At 38.7% G+C, this 19,009-nt stretch overlaps 1 protein-coding gene and 1 long non-coding RNA gene across 2 annotated transcripts in view; one reads left to right on the top strand and one right to left on the bottom strand.

Annotated features, from left to right (window-relative positions):
* Positions 1–19,009, top strand: part of LOC308071448 (vitellogenin-1-like) — a gene marked incomplete at its 5' end in the record, with an annotated part of 45,184 nt that continues 26,175 nt past the window's right edge. Inside the window, 11 exons of the mRNA XM_080406878.1 lie at positions 1–201; positions 2,693–2,944; positions 5,094–5,255; positions 5,928–6,079; positions 8,843–8,993; positions 9,089–9,246; positions 9,360–9,525; positions 10,607–10,729; positions 12,301–12,519; positions 14,600–14,817; positions 14,895–14,992. Of these exons, the coding sequence (XP_080263004.1) occupies positions 1–201; positions 2,693–2,944; positions 5,094–5,255; positions 5,928–6,079; positions 8,843–8,993; positions 9,089–9,246; positions 9,360–9,525; positions 10,607–10,729; positions 12,301–12,519; positions 14,600–14,817; positions 14,895–14,992 (1,900 nt within the window). The remainder of the gene's footprint in view (positions 202–2,692; positions 2,945–5,093; positions 5,256–5,927; positions 6,080–8,842; positions 8,994–9,088; positions 9,247–9,359; positions 9,526–10,606; positions 10,730–12,300; positions 12,520–14,599; positions 14,818–14,894; positions 14,993–19,009) is intronic.
* LOC308071481 overlaps positions 12,575–19,009 on the bottom strand; it is a 32,723-nt gene continuing 26,288 nt past the window's right edge. The window contains exons 2-3 of the long non-coding RNA XR_013931227.1: positions 14,774–14,841; positions 12,575–14,000 (exon numbers count right to left, since the gene is read on the bottom strand). This is a non-coding gene — a long non-coding RNA (uncharacterized lncRNA). The remainder of the gene's footprint in view (positions 14,001–14,773; positions 14,842–19,009) is intronic.

The following is a 19,009-nucleotide window of genomic DNA, read 5'->3' as shown; positions in this document are numbered from 1 at the left end:
ATGTTCTGTACAGTCTCTATGATGTTTTATGGGAACCATTTCTTTGCAGAACCCGATTTCAGTGAAAACAAGGTTTATACATTTAATTATGAAAGCATGCTTCTCAGTGGACTTCCAGAGAAAGGACTTGCAAGAGCTGGAATAAGAATAAAAAGTAAAGTGGAAGTTAGTGGTATTGGGCCAAAACTTTGCCTTATTAGGGTAAGAAAATGTATTCAATTTGAAAGGTAAAATTCTCTTCATACTTTACTTCTTTTTTAAGCTTTTTGGAAGTAATTAAGTTTCAGCATGTGTTATGCTTACTCAGGGAGAATGTAACTAACACTATTATTTTTAATGCAGTGCCCTAAATTCTATTTGCACTTTGCCAGGTAATTCTCAGCTCAAGCCAACCTTGGGCTTGAAGGATTTCTTCTGCTTTCTGGTCAGGGAGACAATGGAATATAATTTGAAATGCACAACAATTTATTACTGGATCAATCCAATTGTTCCAAACTGTATAACCTAGGATTATTTAATCAACTGATTTTGTAACCAGCAAACGAAGGGCAATAAAACATGCAACATTAGCTGGATGTGATTCAATATTTAGCATAATTAATGACATCTGGTAGCTTCTTTTTCTGCAGGGTCCCAAATGACATTCTTTGTCATCCTCAACTGTATATTTTTACTGCATGCTGAGTAATTACTGAGAGTTTTGATTACGTGGAAAACACTTCTGTCTTTAACAGAAGCCTATACATGCTTCTAATGAGTATTAAAATGCACCCCTCAATTGCTTTACACAAGCTCCACTTAGTCTTCTGTATACGTGGAAGAAAAATGATCTTTTTAAAAGCTTTTATTTGGCATATTGAAAGCTGCAGATTAAAAACACTGGTGACTGTCTGATAAATGCTTACAAATGCTGTAGCCTTCCAGCCTGAATTAGCCTTCTCTTACTAGGTATCTTGGTAAGTTCACGTTTTAATAGATCTAGATGGGAAATATTGCTTTTCCATGACCCTTTGCAAATGGCTGGATTTTTTGGGAAAAAAAAAAAAAAACAAACCAAAAAAAAACAACTAAGGAAATAAGAGCCACACATCTGCACAGGCGAGTAGAAGGCTTCCCTGGCAGAGGGGAGGCAGAAGCAGCCTTGTTCTTACCCCATGTCCTTTCCCATTCCTGCTGAAACAGCCCTTGGTGTGTCACAGTGAGTCTTCACCAAGAATTGACTCCTGTTCCTTAAAACCTTCCAAAACCATTTCACCTGCCTTAGTGCATTTGGCAGAAAGTTTCCATTTCAAAAATAAATACAGAAATAATTTCAGGCAAGGAAAAAAAAAAAAAAAAAGGAGGAAAGAAAAAATATCACAAGATTCTGGGGCAAGTTTTAAGTTAAAGGTAACAACACATTTATTCCCTTCTGCTCTGGGAAAGTTTATTTTGCTGCTGTTATATTTAAATTAGTTCGGAGGGATGGTTCAGGGAATTGATCTTTCATCTGTAGCCTACTAGTTCACATTCAGCCCAAGCAAAAAGCTGTGTTCCCTGGGCAGTTTCCAGCTGACAATTTTTTCATCGCAAACCCACAAGTAAGAATTGCCAGCTGTGTTCAAAACCTAGCAGACAGCGCAAGTCCTGAGTGGGCCCCGAGGGCTGGGGAAAAGTACCTCACCCTGACCCTGCAGAGCAGTCCCCAGCCTGCCCATGTGCAATGTGCCAGAAGCATGTCCAAGAGGCAGCATGAGGGATTTGCTCCGTAAGAGCCTCCTCTGTAAGCTTCACTTACTGAGGTTGGCAGTGATCTCCACCAACAATAACAAAAATAAATATGAAAGCGCGGTCTCCAGTGATTTGCTGTATGAGCATTTAGTCTGTGTGGCTTTTTGAGAAATTAATCCGCATTGTGCATCACATTGCCAGCCTGAGGTGTCAGAGAAAAGTCTCTTTAAATTGTCAGACTATACAGAAGGGAAGGGTTCTTTGAGAAACTAAGCTAAACATGTCCCATTCCCATGGGGGCAGGAATCATCCCAGTTTTTTGTACTTTAGCACGACTTTCTACTTGCTTGGCTGTGCCCCAGGTTGAGACAGGAGTGCAGAGTAGGAAGCGGGGCTGGGGCTGTGCCTGAGCTGTCTCTTCTGCAGCAAAACGTGTAGGGAAGGACAATTTTTGTAATCTGCTCTCCACTGCTTCAACTAATTATGACTATCTGGCTGGCCCAGCAGCCATGTTGTTATTAGTTTCTGACGGCTGCCTGTGCTCTGTGACCCCAGCAAGGGAGACGGCAGAGTTCACGGTGGGAGTTAATGATGCTTTATGCAACATTAACTTTCTCCTGCAAATTCCAGCAGATCTGCCATGCTACTTCTGGGTAGCAACCCGCTTCATGCGGCTCCTCTCTGGCTCATTTCTTCATACCAGTCAACCTTCGGCAATATGGATTATCTATGACACAGAACAGAGTGCAATGACTGTGGAAATATCGCAGTCATTTGCATCCCTCTCTTTCCTTTTACATATGGAAATATGTATATGGATACTAGCCATGTTAAATGACAGCTTTTACGTTTTTCCTTTGAAGAGGCTTCGTGTAACTTAAAAGTATATTTTTGATGCAAGTAAAGCTCTAGATGCTTATGTGCGTTGCAAAAAGTTAACTGAAAAAAATTAAAGAGGAATTATATTCCCCCTTTGTTCTAGGTTCACTCAATCGAAGCAGCGGAGTACAATGGTGTCTGGCCCACAAGCTCGTTCTCGCGATCGCTCAAACTGACCCAGGTACTAACTGGGCAACTTAGTAATCCCATCAAGTTTGAGTATAGCAATGGCCATGTTGGAAACCTTATGGCTCCTGATTCTGTCTCGGATGATGGTCTGAACATCTACAGAGGGATTCTGAATGTGCTGGAGCTAAATATAAAGAAGATGCAGCATTCATACAGCTTACAAGAGGTGAGCTTTTTGTTTTGGCTGTTGTGGTCACTTTGTAAATAAATAAGCTTTCTCTTCAGATTCTTCTACTGCATTTTCTGCATTCCCTCTTGACATAAACTTCACTAACCAGAAACACCTAAGCTTGGGAAATCACGATTAAGTTTTTCTTATGGGACAACATTTGATGGAGCTGTAGCTCAACAGGACAACAGAATAGCAGATTTTTAATGGGGCTGATCAAGATATTTCAGAAGATGCATTTGCAGCATTAGACCCTTAGAAAATCTGGCTTGTGGCTTTAGAGAAAGTAACTGTGAAAGCTGAAGCCTACATAAAATTTGAATAGTGTATTAGAGCAAACTTAAACACACAGCACAAGATTAAAGCTAAAATAACAGTAATTTGACTTTTTTACCAATCATATATACTTTAATCTTTTCTAGCTCCTTTTTTAGGAAGAAAATAGTATATATGCCATGACATTACTGTAATAGCTTTGACAGTTGCAGTTGATGCTCTGTTGGAATTTCCACTGTTTTTCAGATTTTAATATCTCAGTCAACATAAATCATCTGATATTACTATTCACCACAGAAATTGCAATGTTTAGTTTTTGTGAAACCATATTTACATTGATTAGACTACATTCAATTCAGGGATCAGCAAAAACCTTGAAATTATTATACTTTCATGTTACTCTTATTGAAAATGCAGACCAGAGTAACTTTAATTTTTTTTAAATTTATTTTTATGTAAGTAGAGTTGTTTCTGGAAAGGAACTACTTGATTTAATACTTTCACGCTGTTTGTTGCACATAAAAATCCGGGTAGTAATGTCGCATATTCTGCAGCCCTATTTTCTCATATCTAGTTTTACATCATCATTCTTTCTAATTCAGTTAGCAATATGTCCTACCCTCGCTGCTGAGCAATATATGTGACTTCACCTCCTAGAATTGTTTCCAAGTTTTCTCTGCTTTTCTCAGACAACAACGGATTAATGAGCATTGGCACCCTTGCTTGAGAATCCCAGGTCACTCTGTAAAGGAAGATAAACGTTACTAGTTGCAAAATCTGAGCTGCAGAGAGGTTTAAAGGACTAACCTGGGAAAGTCTATATCACGTCTTGCAGGGTGTAGGGTAAGGGAATCTGAGCTAGCTGTGAACTGCACACGGCTAGAAAGTCCAGCTAGGCAGGAGGCTGTTTCACCCCACAGAGCCCAGTGGGCTGGACATTCCCATTTAAAGTCTAGATGTTTGCAGAGGAGACCCACGCCTGTATTCGCAGAGTACAGGTCTTTCAGAAAGCTTAGGCAATTCTTATTTCTAGTCCTTACTGAAGCAGCAGTGTCTTCAGGAATACCATTAAGCTAAAGATGAAGTGGGTACGTCTTGCTCCTAATCACCACATGACCATTTTGCTGTTCTGACATAGCCCAGAGCTGCTCTCTGGAGTGGCTATGCTATCAATAACAATAAAAAATCATGGAAATATCCCTTCCTTCTAAAATGCAATCAAATATTTTCCTCTCCAAAAATCTCCTTACTGACTGAGGAGATTTAAGAGCGCTTATAAATATATATGCTTGAAATATTATTGAAGATCTGAGCTAAAACTGCAAACTTGAGAAAACCCACAATCAAAACTCTGCTATCCTGAAATTCTTTTTAATTATTGCTGTTCGTATTGTGACAGATCATCTGATATTGCAAGGTCTGTTCCATGGACATTTATAAGCTGTCTATAAAAGCAAATTTTAAGGGCAGAATGTCATCTCCAAGCTTAAAATACTTTTCTGTTGAGATTTTATTCTGACTGATCAAGGGGTTTTTGCACTTTTTATTAATATTCCTCAAATCATATTTCATAATAAACAGCTCCAACTTTAAATCCAACTTTTCTGAGGCTCCAAATCTTTTCTCAGTGAAATGAGATTTTTTTTCTCTCAGTGAAACTCTGATTTGGCTTACTGGAAACCTGTACACGTGAAAAAGCGATGAAAGTAGTGGTCATCCTGAATTTGCTTCTGGAGAGTAGCATGATTTTAAAAGCATCCATTTCTATCAAGAATTTTCAAAATACAGAATTAAACAGGAACATCCATGTGGAGAATTAATGAAGCTTGCATAAGAGTGAATTTCTCTTGACCATTTCTCATTCTTCCAGGCTGGGATTGGAGGTATTTGTAACACAACATATGCAATTCAGGAAAACAAGAGAGCAAGCCTACTGTATGTGACCAAATCTAAGGACCTGAACAGCTGTGAAGAGAAAGTTCAGATGGTCACAGGTTCGGCATACACCTATCCTTGTCAGACCTGCCAGCAGGTAAATTTGAGTGCTATTATGTATGCATACTTTATATTCTTATACAGAGAACCATTTGGCAACCATGCCATCTCTTGCATTGTAGTGCTTAAAATGAGAGAAGAGTTGGATCTGCCGTATCTAGTTATCCACGTTTTCTTTCTGTATGAAAATCAGACCCACAGAGCAGCAGTGGTCTGTGCTGCCGACTGTTAGGTACTGTAGGTGCACTTCAACTAGCGCAAACTAGCTGGCTTGGAAACTGTTAATTATCAGCATGAGTTAATTCACCTACTCTGTTGAGTAAAAAAGATAGTTACAGTGTCCAGTTTCTGTTATTCTGGATAGGTACTGCTGCATCTTATTATAATGCTGTCTTTGAAATCAGAAATCATGTGGCTTTAACTGCTGTGTCTCCTTCCCAAGGGAGTAACCAATTAGTTCTACTTGGGAAAGGGAAAAACCAGCTAATACTTCTTAACAGTAAAAGTGACAGAACCAGGCAGCGTGCCTGACCTCTCCCATGGAAGTGTGTGCTCAGAATTCACACAGACCGCCCATATGGCCAGTGAACAGGACAGCCCTGGAAAATAAGTGGGTTGAAGTGGGTGATGCAATAGCTTCTAGCTGCAGAATTTAGAAATTCAGTGACTTTCTATTTTCTTTGTTTCTTTGCTTTTTTGTATTGTAAAGAGAAACAAGAATTCCCAGGCAACTGCTACTTACAATTACAAAATTAAATATACACGTAATGAAGCTGTAATTACACAAGCTGATGTTGAGGAAGTCCACCAGTTTGCACCCTTCAACGAGATAACAGGAGGAAATGCTATAGTAGAAGCAAGGTACTGTACATACACCTTTAATTCAGCAACTAACTCAGCATCTCTGTAATCTGGTCAGACTCCATAACTTGAAATAAATCCTTTACTTCCACAGCTTATTGTTTGCCAGTCTTTAATTACATAAAATCCCAAACAGTTCATAAAAACAATCTTCGCTGTTAGTTGTAAATCTGAAACGTGCACATCGCTATCCAAATTCTGTTAGCTAAACTTGGCAGGTTTTGACTATTTTATTTCTCAGGGATATTTGATTTATGTCGTAAAAGCCAAAACAAATGTAATTCCACCTGAAAAATTGTGAACTAATATATTTGCAGTAAAATACTTTGAAAGACAGTTACTCACTGAAAGAGAGTTCCCTAGAAAATAATAATAGAGTAAGAGACCCTGGAGACTAGTTCATAAGAAACATAGATAGGACTTAGGATTCCAATGTGCTTCCTAAGTAGAGTGGGCTGCTTGCAAATCTCCCATCAAAACTGTTTCTTGATAGGAAATCGGGGTTTATTGCAAAAAGATTGAGCACATGGCATGTAAAATATATTTGCTTCTCCACAGCAAATTTTGCATATTTCTTAAACAACTTTGGGGCAAAATAAAAATAAAAATATGTTTGTCTGAGAAATTATACCCCTGCTCATTTTTAGCTCAAGCCCTCAAACTTTTAGTGTTCAAAATCTTTTTCATCTGCCTCAAAATCATGTATTGAAGACATTTTTAATTACCTGCCTTAGTGATGGACTCTGCAGACAGGAGTGCCCTACTGAAGAGGGAGGTTTTTTGCAGAAAGGTCACTGTACAGAATATATAACTCAATCCCACTCTTCAGCTGCTGTAATTTTATATTGCTCCATCAGCTTCTTCAGGAATCTATTGGTATAATATACAGTTGTGGAAACTACAACATCTGAAAGTTCATGTCAATAAATCACTGATCAACTTCATTAACATGATGAACACGTTCAGTTTGGTTAATCAAAAAAAAAAAAACAAAAAACCCAAAGTAAAGTTGAAAGTAGCTTTACTATCTCATGCAATCATGGTGAAGATAGATACAACTGTAGTGCTTTTATCAAATTATAGGTTGTTGTGAGTATTAGTCTGGAGCCAATGGACTTTTGCTGATTTAAACTGTCCTTCTCCAAACCTGCATAGACTGCCTTCCTTACCGTTCTTCCTCAGGTATTGAGCCCCCAAAAAACTTTTCCTGTTGTCTCTGGATCTTTTGCATTGCCCAGCAGAAGGGGCCAAATATAAGGTAGCTGGGAAGATGTGGGTATGTCACCCAAGTGTTCAGAAGTTATATCTACAATGCATTTTCTGTGTTAAAAAAAAAAAAAAAAAAAAAAAAAAAAGAAAAAGGTAATCTCATAACAAGGACTTAAAACATTTGAAGCTGTGTTTTCAGACCTGTTCAGCATAAGCCTCTTGTAGCACCTTTCAAAGCCAAGAGAGGTTTTACTATTGTTTCACCATTTTAATCCTGTCTTTAGTATTCATTTGCTCTTCTCTTCAGAGTATAACATTTTTCCATCTATTCTAGGCAGATACATCTCTTCACAAAATGATGAAGATGAAGACATAATAGATTCATCATGTTCTGGAAGGGGGAGTTAAATCTGTCCAAGTGTACCTGATGTTATACTTTCTGACCCAAATGCCCTTTCAATAATATTGTCTAAAATTTCAAGAGAGAAAAAATCTCTGCTGATTCTGTAGCGATTTCTATTCAAATTCCAGTGGCTTGTCTGTAAAGCAGTTATATGCTATTTTCTGCAGCAGTTCTCTGCAATCCATATGGAAGGAGTGGATAGAAATGATACAGAAGATCATCGTAGAGATTCCAAAATAAACATGCCAATTTTCTACAGAGATTTTGAGATACTGTGTAGTACAGCAATATTGCTTTTGGAATGTTTTCAGTTGTTCAATACAAATGCCTAACTTTATTATAGAGTCCTAAATGACCTATTTTAAACATAATTGGTGGGATAGGATGCATCCCTTTAGCTGAAAATGTAGCAAAGAGCAAATATTTACAAAGACAGTCTCTCATTGGAATTATTCTTAATAACAAAGGCTGAAGGTTTGGTGCTCCTTGAAAAGTTTCCAAAAACTTGAGTACTTTTCCAAAGACTAATCCTGAATTTATATGTTTCCGTTTTTGTTTGGGAAACCCAATTTGAAACTTTGTGAGAACCTTTTATCTTCTGCAGTCCCCAAGACATTCAGCTTGTCAGGCAAAATGGGGAGGGAATTATAACAGTGTAAGTAACAAGACTGTTGCATTTCTTATTGTATCTAACAATTTTCAATTCCTTTCAAAGCTTCCAGGAGGCACAGACGCTTTTATGAACTTCTTAAAAGGTTTAAATTAAGTGATAATTTCCGGAAAAGTTCCCCATCAGTTATTTTTTTATAATCCTTAATTTACTCCTTAAGGCACAACACACAGTTCCTGTGATCTCCTTCAGGCCATAGCTTCTCATCTCCCTCCTCTTCCTTAAATTCTCAAGCCAGGTTATTCCCAAAGGAAGGCAAAGGCTGACTGATCTAAGCCCTGCTGTGTAAGTGCATACCAGAGTATGGTTCTGAGCATCATGTCCAAATGTATCTGTTCAAAATACCATTGCCCCTCAATAACAAAAACCTTTTGAAACAACTGTAGTTGCATTGCAATGCAGGAGGCAGAATTATTGTTTTCTTTTCCATTTGTACCCTGCATCCTGTGATGTTCTCTCTGCCTGGGTTTCTCCATTCCAGGCAGAAACTTACTTTGACTGATGTGCAGAAGGACATGGCAGAAGTCCCACCGAAAGAATTCCAGAATCGTGGGTCACTTCAGTACCAGTTTGGCAGTGAATTGCTTCAGCTTCCTGTCCACTTATTCAGAATAAAAAATGTGGAGAGCCAGGTAAAGCTTAGCCACCGGGCAGAGTCTGTTGGAGGTTGGAATCTGTGCATGTGGGAAACTGCGTGTGAGCTTCCTGCATTTTAACCTTCCTGCAGATCGAGGAAAGCCTGCAAGACCTGGTAGAGACCACGTCTGAACAGCTTCCCAGCGATGCACCAGCAAAAGCCCTCAAGCTTATGCACCTCTTCCGTGCAGCGAGTGAGGAGAATTATGAGTCGGTGTGGAAGCAGTTCTCCAGTCGGCCAGCATACAGGTAAAATCAATACAAGTGGTGATGCTTCTGCTGATAAACTCTGTTGGAGACCAGCTGGAATGAATATGTTCAAATGTGGATCTGGAAAATGGTCCTTGCTTTTCCTATTACAGGCGCTATATTTTGGATATAATTCCTGCAGTCGCCAGTCACCATGCACTCAGATTCTTGAGGTATAAGATGGAAAGGCAAGAACTCACCAACTGGGAAGCAGCTCAGACAGTGCTCGTGGCTCTGCACTCAAGCACGCCAACTCAGGATGTGATGGAAGAAGCAACGGTAGGATTCTCTAAACACTCTCAAATTGCTCTTTACTGATTTTAGCATCTGTTGTATTTATTCCTTTGACAGGATGGCAAATGCTTTGAAAATACAAAGGTTTTATATCCTCTAGTGAGGTTGAAAGGAGTTTGTTTCCTGACTGTCTTAAGGGGAGGGGAATGCAAATCAAAAGGGCAAAAATGAATCCAGAGTGAAACAGAAAATAAAGAGTAAAATACCCCTCAGAGACAGAGGTTATTGCTGAAAACAGTGGTTTCTAGTCTCCCTTTGTCCGCATGTACTTTATAGTTACATCAGATTAGATCTCTAACTGAGTGTCTACAAAGACTAGGGAGGAAGAAATACATGTTTGTTATATCCATGTTTTCATCTTGATTGACCTAGCAGGATGGGTATAAATCAGAGCAGATCTATCAAAATCAAGAGAATTGTGCCAACATGGAGCCCATGTAGGAGAAAGCCTAATGGTTTTTACAATTTTTTCCCCTTCTGCAGGGTTAGTTCTAGCCTCAGATGCAGGAACTTATCTCTGCCTACCCTAGGCAGAGACCACAAATCTCAGGCTAAAGTTTTGCCCTCCGTAAAACCCGTGACAGCCTGGCTGTTACTGTGCAGTAATGCTCTGCTTCCCACTCAAGGAAACAGTGGGCTGGTGCCTCCTGTCAGCTCCTGTGTTTATACGAAATATTCCTGTCTGCCCAAAGTACTGAGGTCCATTCACAATGTATCTGCAGGTTTTTTGTACCTATGGCTAAAGCAATTATTGAACAATGATGAATGTTTCTTGAATAATGCGTGGGTTTCCATTCCATAAGTGGGTGATTTCCTCCATGTGGATTGTAGCCTATACCAAATTTAAATCTGAACCACTATAAAAGCAACAGATCTGCCTTCCAGATGTTGCCTGGAATTAGTTTATGCCGGCACTGTCCGATACAGTAATATCCACTGATTAACTATAAAACCATCAATACAAAAATATCAAAAGCCTGGTTTTGCCTTGCATTTGGCAGAAACATATTCTTTAATATTGTTGCTCTTCATTAGTGGTGGTAACGACCAACTGCTTTCTCCCCAGCTCATTGTGAAAAAACATTGCCCACGCTCAAGTACTGTGCTCGGAAAGGTTTGCCATCTCAGCTACGCATCACTGTGCCACAAACAGTGCTCTTCATCAGACTCCTGTTCTGAATGTCTCCAGGTAATCACATTGTTATTTATCGTTTAAAAGAAAAAATAATCCTTGAGTTCTTTCTTCATTATTCAGAAACCTGTATTTCACTTCCCTACAGTGTTTCCTTTGGGAAAAGGAACCCCAGTTGGTTAAATACAGCATTTTTATCTTTAGATTAACACATGAAAGAGAGTGAGAGGAAGAAGCATATAATTCATAGCACTTTCTATCTGAGTATCTCTGAGTGCTTTATTGCCAATTATTAATGAAGTCCCATGGCACTGCTCTGGAATACTTTAAATATAGGTACTTATATATACTTATAAATAAACTAAGTGACACAAAAGCCCAGGTTTTTTGCCCAAAGTCATGTAGCCCCTCCATTTGTCAGCCAGAAGCAGAGCCCAGTCCTCTACATAGACTATAAGCTTTTGATAATAGTAATGCCCTCCCTGTTCTGCACCGCTTTTAATCAGTGGGCCTGCAAGCAATTTAAATAGGCAGTAGATAGCATTTCCTAGCTCTAGAGATGCATGTCATGTTTTACAGGGATCAGCCACTCAGCCAGTAATAGAGAGAGAAAAAGAAATAGGTGTTTGCAGTCTTCAACACTGGTCAGTCTGCCACCTCCAGTAAGAGCAGGATGTTCCCAATACATTGTGTGCCCGGCATGATTTTTTTTCATGTGGTACACAGGCATGGCCAATATTCCTTCATGCATCTCTTGTTACGATTGCCACCAATGCTCTTGAGCTAATTAAATCAGAGAAGCCCAGTGCCAGGGAATGGAAATTCTTTCCCAAAGCAAATGATTGTATAGGCTTATTCAATGCATTTCAGATGTCCATTCACTTAATTAGTAATAGCAAATGGAATGTTTCTGTACCATCAATGTATCTCAAATATAATATTTTAAAGCATGGGAACTGTATTGAAATTATTCTATAACATCTCAGTTTCTTTTTTAGAGACTTTTGTTAGCACTAAAACCAGTTATCTGCTAGGATTTAGTTCTTTTCTCATATTCAACCTTCAGACAACTACTTCTAATCTTGCCATGTGAATGTACTGTGATCCAGTTGCTTACAATAAGGGCTGTAAAATGACCTGATGATCTCATTGTCCGTTATTAATCTGCACTAAAATGTGGCTGTCATCACTGAAGTTAAGGGCACCACCACTAGCCATATCTTCAGGAATCTGATTTAAGGGTCTCAAGAATTTAACTGTATCTGCATTTTTGCACCTGTCTTCAACCACGAGAAAGAGATAGTCAACCAGCGTTGTTACAGGGTTTCCAACTCACCCTGAAAAGCAGTGGGAACTAGCTCTTAGCCATTATTTTTTTCCTTTAAAAATTTTACTTGATAGCTTTAAGGCATAGTGATGAAGAAGCTGTTCATTGCAGCTTTCTTGGCTATGCTTGTCCTATGAATAAAATGTCGTATTCATGAGGACAAAAAGAATTTGAAAATATTTAAAATAAGTGAATTGAACAAACTGAAATTATCAAAGTCAAACCTCAGAATAGGCTGGAGGATGGGATATAGATAAGACCTGGAATTGAACTCAACAGAAGATTTATTTTCTTTTTTCAGTTGCTACATGGCTTTGCAGGAGAGGCATTGAGCGAGTCTAACACTGAAGAAATTTCGCTGGCTTTGAAAGCCCTTGGGAATGTAGGACATCCAGCCAGCATCAAGCACATCAAGAAATTTTTGCCAGGCTATGCAGCTAGCGCCTCAGATTTGCCACTCAAGGTACACGCGACTGCTGTGATGGCCCTGAAAAACATAGGCATGAAAGATCCAAAAATGGTAAGGAAACAAAGCTGCCTCCTTTGCACTTACCATAACCCAGCACAAGGCTGCTAATCGATGATGGGTGATGAGGGGAAAGCAGACCTTTTTTTTCAAACATAACTGTAAGATCTTTTTTTTTCCTTTTTAAATACTTAACCATTCCTCACTTGGCATGTCTTATTCGTTTTGACATTAACCTCTTGTAACTGCAACAAAAATCCCATTAAAAGCATACATACATTACCCTGTTGTTGAAGACAAATCAGTATTTCCATTGCAAACGTTTATTTTCCAAGGACATGAGACAGAAAGCTAAATTATTGACCAAAATATGTTTAGTGCTACTTCAACTTTGGTATGTGAGAGAACCACAAAACAAGGTTTTCAGAGAATTGACATTTAATACTGAGTGTCACATCTAATCGTAATTCAAGACCAGATCTTATTGTAAATAGATACTAGAGGTTTGCATCCTAATTACAAATTTACAGACATTGTGTGGGTTTGTCATAAGCAGAACATTTACTAAATGTGACTTTTGTCCCTGAACAAGATAATGATTATATATCACATACAATGGTTACACAGGCATACTCTCATCCACCACAGACATCACTTTACAATCATTTTCACCTTAAAGCAATCTGCTTCTAAAAGAAAACCTTGTATTTTCAAGATTTTTTTTTTCTGATATTGAGGTTTTTTGTTTTATATGTCTATTCTTAATATAAAAAGTAAAAAGCTTTCATTAACTATTCTCCTACTAATCTGTATCAGTTTTTTCCATTATACTCATTTTTTTGCATATGACTCCCAGTTTGAGTGCACATATTGATCCACAGACAATAGTGTGCCAGGGTACGCTTTTAAGCAAAAGAATAAAGAAACAATTTACTAGAGTGCAGGAGCTAGATGGGGAAAAGCGGGGGGGGGGAGGAAAGAATAGCAAGGGTAGGAGTTAGAGTATTTGCTGGGGAAGAAAAAAAGTCAATTTGCTGTTTGAAAACAGTGCTGTGTCTCTGATTGCCCTTTGGTCTGGCTTCGCACATGTGACCCAGACCACTGTTTAGTTATATTTTCTATGCATTTTCTTTGGAGAAAATTGATCTGGAGCAAGACTGTGACCGGATTTTTCATTATTCAAAAACCAGTTTACTGCCTGGTTTGCAGCTAGCTACCCACCCATATTTACATTAAACAGACTTAATATATGGTCTGTCATTTTTATTGCTTAATTTGAAAAGCTAGTTACATTTTAAAAGAGCCCACTTCATCCTTGTCACCATTTTTACCTTGGTATTTGATAATCAACATATTCAAATAAAACCAATTATGGTGTTTCCAAAGCTTGTTGAAGTTTTCTGAATCAGACTTTTCATTAGAGAGCATGGATGTGTGCTGTCCCAGGCAGGACAGGACTGTGCAGGGGGATGCTGTTACACCATCCACATCCAAGTTGAAGTTGGGGCCAAAAGTTTCAGTGCAGGTCATGGAAACTGCAAAGATCCCAATACAAAATTAGGTTTTGATACTGAATATTGCTGAGGTCAAACACATTAGTCAGAAGTAGCACTGTGGAAATTACATTTGTGGCATAAACTTTCAGTTTTAAGCTGCCTGTATAGCATAGAGATTTCTGGTAGTAAATTGGGTTTTATTAATTTCATATTTAATCTATTATTTAGCAGAAAGGGACCCAGGAGATAAAATTATTAGAAATAAGGCACACCTTTATGGGCAGGGATAAGTGATCACTGAAACCACTTCTCAGGTATGTAATGGATCCATGAAATCTCCTTTACCTGGAGCGGTTATGCTGTAGATATATTTTGCTATAGCTCAAAAAGGGATAAAGACTTGATGTAGAAGTTATCCAGCAAAGTTCCTTGGCTGTGATTGTGTAGGAAGTCAGGCTACATTACCATAATTCCTCTTCCAGCCCTCAGACTATAAAACCAGGTACACTGTTGTCATAATAATTAAATAATACAAATATTTACTGTACTAGTGATGAAGGGATTATACACCAGTGATGACTGATTATTAGCAGAATGTTTAAACATACTGTAAATTTGAATGTATCTATTATTTTCAGGTCCAGGCTATTACCCTTGAGATTTTCCTGAATTACAAAATTCATCCTCGGGTCCGAATGTTAGCTGCAGTGGTTTTACTTGAAACGAAGCCAGGTCTTCCAATACTGATGACAATAGCCAATGCTGTGCTGAAGGAACCTAGCATGCAAGTGGCAAGTTTCATCTATTCTTACCTGAGGGCCCTGGGCAGAAGCACAGCTCCAGATCTTCAAGTGATGTAAGGAAAATCTGGATCCCTTCCCTAGATGAAATAAAACAAACTGAGGTGTTAATGTGCTCACCGAATTTTTTCAGGGCTTCTGCCTGCAGAATGGCTATCAGAGTATTAAGTCCCAAATTCGACAGATCTGGCTATCAGTTCAGCAAGGTTTTCCGCTTCAGTATGTTTAAAGGTAAGGTTCAGAAGGTTTTGTAAAGAAATATATACATGTTAATGTGTGAAAAAAATTATGGAGTATGAGAACTCAATTCTCCTAGCCAGCTGGTTAGCTGCATGTTGTTCCTCCATATTCTCCTATGTTCAGTGGAAAAAAAGTATTAAAATCTCAGGCTCTCCATTTGGAGAGTGTTTAGGTCCCTGTGTGTTTTGCATTCTACACTGCCAGCATGAAATTACCAGAGGGCTTGTGGGGCTCTAACCCTCCATTTTCATTAGCCAGTGAAGCACATGCTCCTGTATCAAATGCCATAGTCTCAGTGGTGCTTAACAATTTCATACCATTGTTCAGCACCAAACAAACAGAAGGGACCTAAATTACTGCTGAAGTGGATTAATTTCTACCAGTGCTGAACACCTACAACTCTTGCTGAATTCAAATGTGATGCTAAATACTCCTCACCCCAACAGTAGTGCCCAGTGAAACAGCAAACTGAAAACATTCAGGTGTGGCAGTTCATTGCACCCATGAACAACTAAGGCTTAGTGCCTAAAGATTTTTCTTGCACCTTCCTACCAGGATTCTTCACCAGAATGAGAGATCCACATCTGGGATCTAGAGGCTAACCAGTTACATCACTGGGAGTTGCACATAAAAATCTAGTCAAAGCAGGGAGGACCAGATTAGAAGACAGGTCTTGCTGACCAAGTTATATCTACTTCTATTTTCCATGTATGTTATTTTTCTGAGCAGAGATTTTTTAAGCAACTCCCCTATGTAAATGACCGTGACAGCCTCAGTGATTTGGCATATGTAGCTGGCAGACTGGGGAGATTATATCTACAAACACAGTCTCCTTACACATGCTGTTTATCTAGGAGGACTTGGATGTTTTTAGCATTTTTGTTATTTACTGGTACATGTAAAGATTCTTTTCAAAGTAATCAACAGAAAAAGAGACTCTGAAACATATGAAAACCACAGTGCTAAGTGTACAAGTACTTTTGCTGCCTTCTTGGGGGCTGGGGGAGTGGTTTGAAAGACTTTTGTTGCCCTGACCCTGTTTTTTGGGTTTTACATGACCATTTAATCTGCTCTATCATAAAAATATATATAATGCGTATCACAACAACCACAGTAATATACGATACACATGCTTGCTGCCTCAGAGATGGAGACAGAGATTGCCCAAAGAAATACAGTCACTAATATGCACTGTGTGAACTTTTGTACCATTTAAAATGCATTTAGGGAGAGAGACATTTTCCAGAAAGAGGCAGATACCTGTTTCTAGTTTTAGGTATTCATTTCTTATTTTTGCTTTTAAAAGGAAGCTATCTGAATTTTTGTACAGTGAGAAAGAAGGGTGCAGTATGCATGAGGGTAGCTGGCAGAGGACTATGTGAAATGGATTACTGTGTTCTGGCTGTCGCCTGGAAATGCGGTGCATCAGTGAATTGCTGTTACTTCTTGGTGAAGACCAGTGTCAGAAATTTGGTTACCATGCATATGTGATATTTAAACCTCTCATCCTGAAGAATAAGGATCAAAATCCTTTTCTCACACATGCTAATCTTAGTCTTGGATAACTCAGTTTGCTAAATGAAGTCAGTCCTCTATTACAGTGGTGTGGGAGGAGGATCCATCCTCCAGCTTTCTGATTTGATTTGTCACTACTAGCCACAGGTGAAATGTGTTTCACTGAGTCCATTCTGGAGGAGTTACCATAGTGACGGCTGTAATGCAGTACCTATTTCCTCGCTAAAAACAAAAATCTGCCCTCAGCATCACAGATCTTTGTGGTGCTAGATGCTGAATTTTTAATGACAGGCAATAATGCCAGCTGAATCTGTCTCTAATCTGGAATCCGTCACACATGGCCACCACAAATAGCGCTTCATGCTCTACACACTGCCAGTGAAATCAAAGGGATGACCCAGGTTCTGCTCAGTGTTAGGACTGACAGAATCTGACTCTCAGTATGCACAGATTTATATAATTACATCTGTACTAATGTTTATAGGTACGAAAGGCTGCTTTCTTTGATCACCAGTTTTTCTTTCCCTCTTCCCTGGGGCAAGGCATTTAGTCAGATATATGCAGGTGCCATCATACCCTCATAGTGAAGTGGCTACAGTGCATCATCTGACTGTGTCAGTAGGATTTTCCATTGGTAAATATTTTCTTAGAACATTAGTGCTATGCAGTGCCTGAGGTATGGAAAATATCCCTGCGCTTTTCAAGTCAATGAATTCTGTATAATCACTTAATCATTTATGAGCAACACTTATTATCAAGTATCAGTAAGTACCATGGTTTTTTTTAACTGTTTTAGTGGGTTAAGATACAAAAAAAGAGCTTTATCAAATTTACTAAAAGTACCATGCCTCATTCTAGTGTCCAGTCTACATAATACCTAGGTCTGCTCTGGCTAAGCTCATCCCGAGAAAAACTAGTCTTCACATTTCCAAGTCTCAAGTCATCTTATTAGTAGTGTCCCAGTGTGGCATCACATTGCTTTTTGTTTTCTATAGGATGAGCATTGAAATTTGAGCTTTTGTCATGTCTCCTTGCTATCTGCTAAAGGTTCTCCACTGATTCCTCTGCCATCAACAGGGTGACATAAATACCTGTATTTTGACTGTAGGAGCTGTTCTTGAACCACACGTATGTTGTAGGTAGACAGTGTCTAGCACTTTGGGTAGCACAGGAGCTTCATACAGCAGAACAGTGGAGGTAATGAAGTGAAATAACGGTTCATGCATATTTAGTAGACTAAGTGGATTGCTTTTCCAACAAACTGTTTCTCAAATATATTAAAAGTTGGAATCTGTCCTGAGAAATTAGGAATCAAAATTAGTCCAAGCAATCTGATACAAAACAGCTTAGCGTGAGGAGTAAACCAGGGTAAAGGACCATCCAGATCCCTGTCTGCATACACAGATTCAGAAGAGCATGGAAAATGTTGATTTACAAGTGACATGTTGGTTGAAACACAGAGAGTGGCACTAAAGTAACATGGGCATGAGTATTCATAACACCCCACATTTCTGAACCAAGTAATAATATTTTCCTTAACTGTAGGCTAAATAATTTTTGAGAATTTAGGCACTCCTGTTCTGGAAAGAGGTCAAAGACTCAATCCCTCTCATAATGTTTGAAAATATATTTCCTACAATTCATCAATAGTTTCTGTACAGGGACTGAAATTATTGCTCTGGATCTTCCAGGGCGTTGCAATTGTCCTGGCTGTACTGGATTTTCAAAGCTGATTTCTGGTGGTGCTGGGATGCAATCAATGTATAATGCCATTGTCTAACATAAGGATAGCAGAAATTTAACACAGGGGCTCCTAAAATACTTCCCTGTCCTCCAGTTAGTGTGGGAAGAGAAGACAGATGAGGACTGGAAGAAAGGAAGCATGTCAGCCTTGTTCTTTTTGAAACATAAGGAAACTTAGAAAAACCTTGGGATAACTTTAACTTAGGTAAGGGGACCGTTCCGAGAGTGGGAAGAATACATGACTCTGCTCTGCAGTGATTATCTGTATCTAAGAACATTATAGATGATAAAACAGAAGTAGAGACAATGAATAGACACAAATTATGTTCACTCAATAGTTAACAATTACTTATCAATTAATGCATTTCGTGTAAGGAGTTACAGCATTTGGAAGTAGATGTATTAAATTGCCTCTGAGTCATTTGAGAGACAAATCTAAACCTCACCATCTGTCCTGATAGGACGTATATATCACTTTCCCTAAACTATTAGTAAAGGATGGCAAATATGTTTTCATTTCTGATCCCCTTTGTCAAGTTGCCCTAAATGACGTCTTGTAAAAGCATTTCATAAGCTGACGTTACAGAATCCAACCGGATGTAAATGATATAGCAGAAGCAATTGGAAAAATAACATAACCACCATGCAATGAGCAGGAGGCTTGTAATTTTGCCCATTAATAGTTTAAAAATGCAGAATATTCTGTTTATGACTGTTTTATAACACCAGTTTTATAGCTTGGTTTTCTGG

Source organism: Falco punctatus (assembly GCF_963210335.1).
Source record: "Falco punctatus genome assembly, chromosome: 11".
NCBI lineage: Eukaryota > Metazoa > Chordata > Aves > Falconiformes > Falconidae > Falco > Falco punctatus.
The sequence above is the reverse complement of the archived record's forward strand: the minus strand, read 5'-3'. Positions and strand labels throughout refer to the sequence as shown.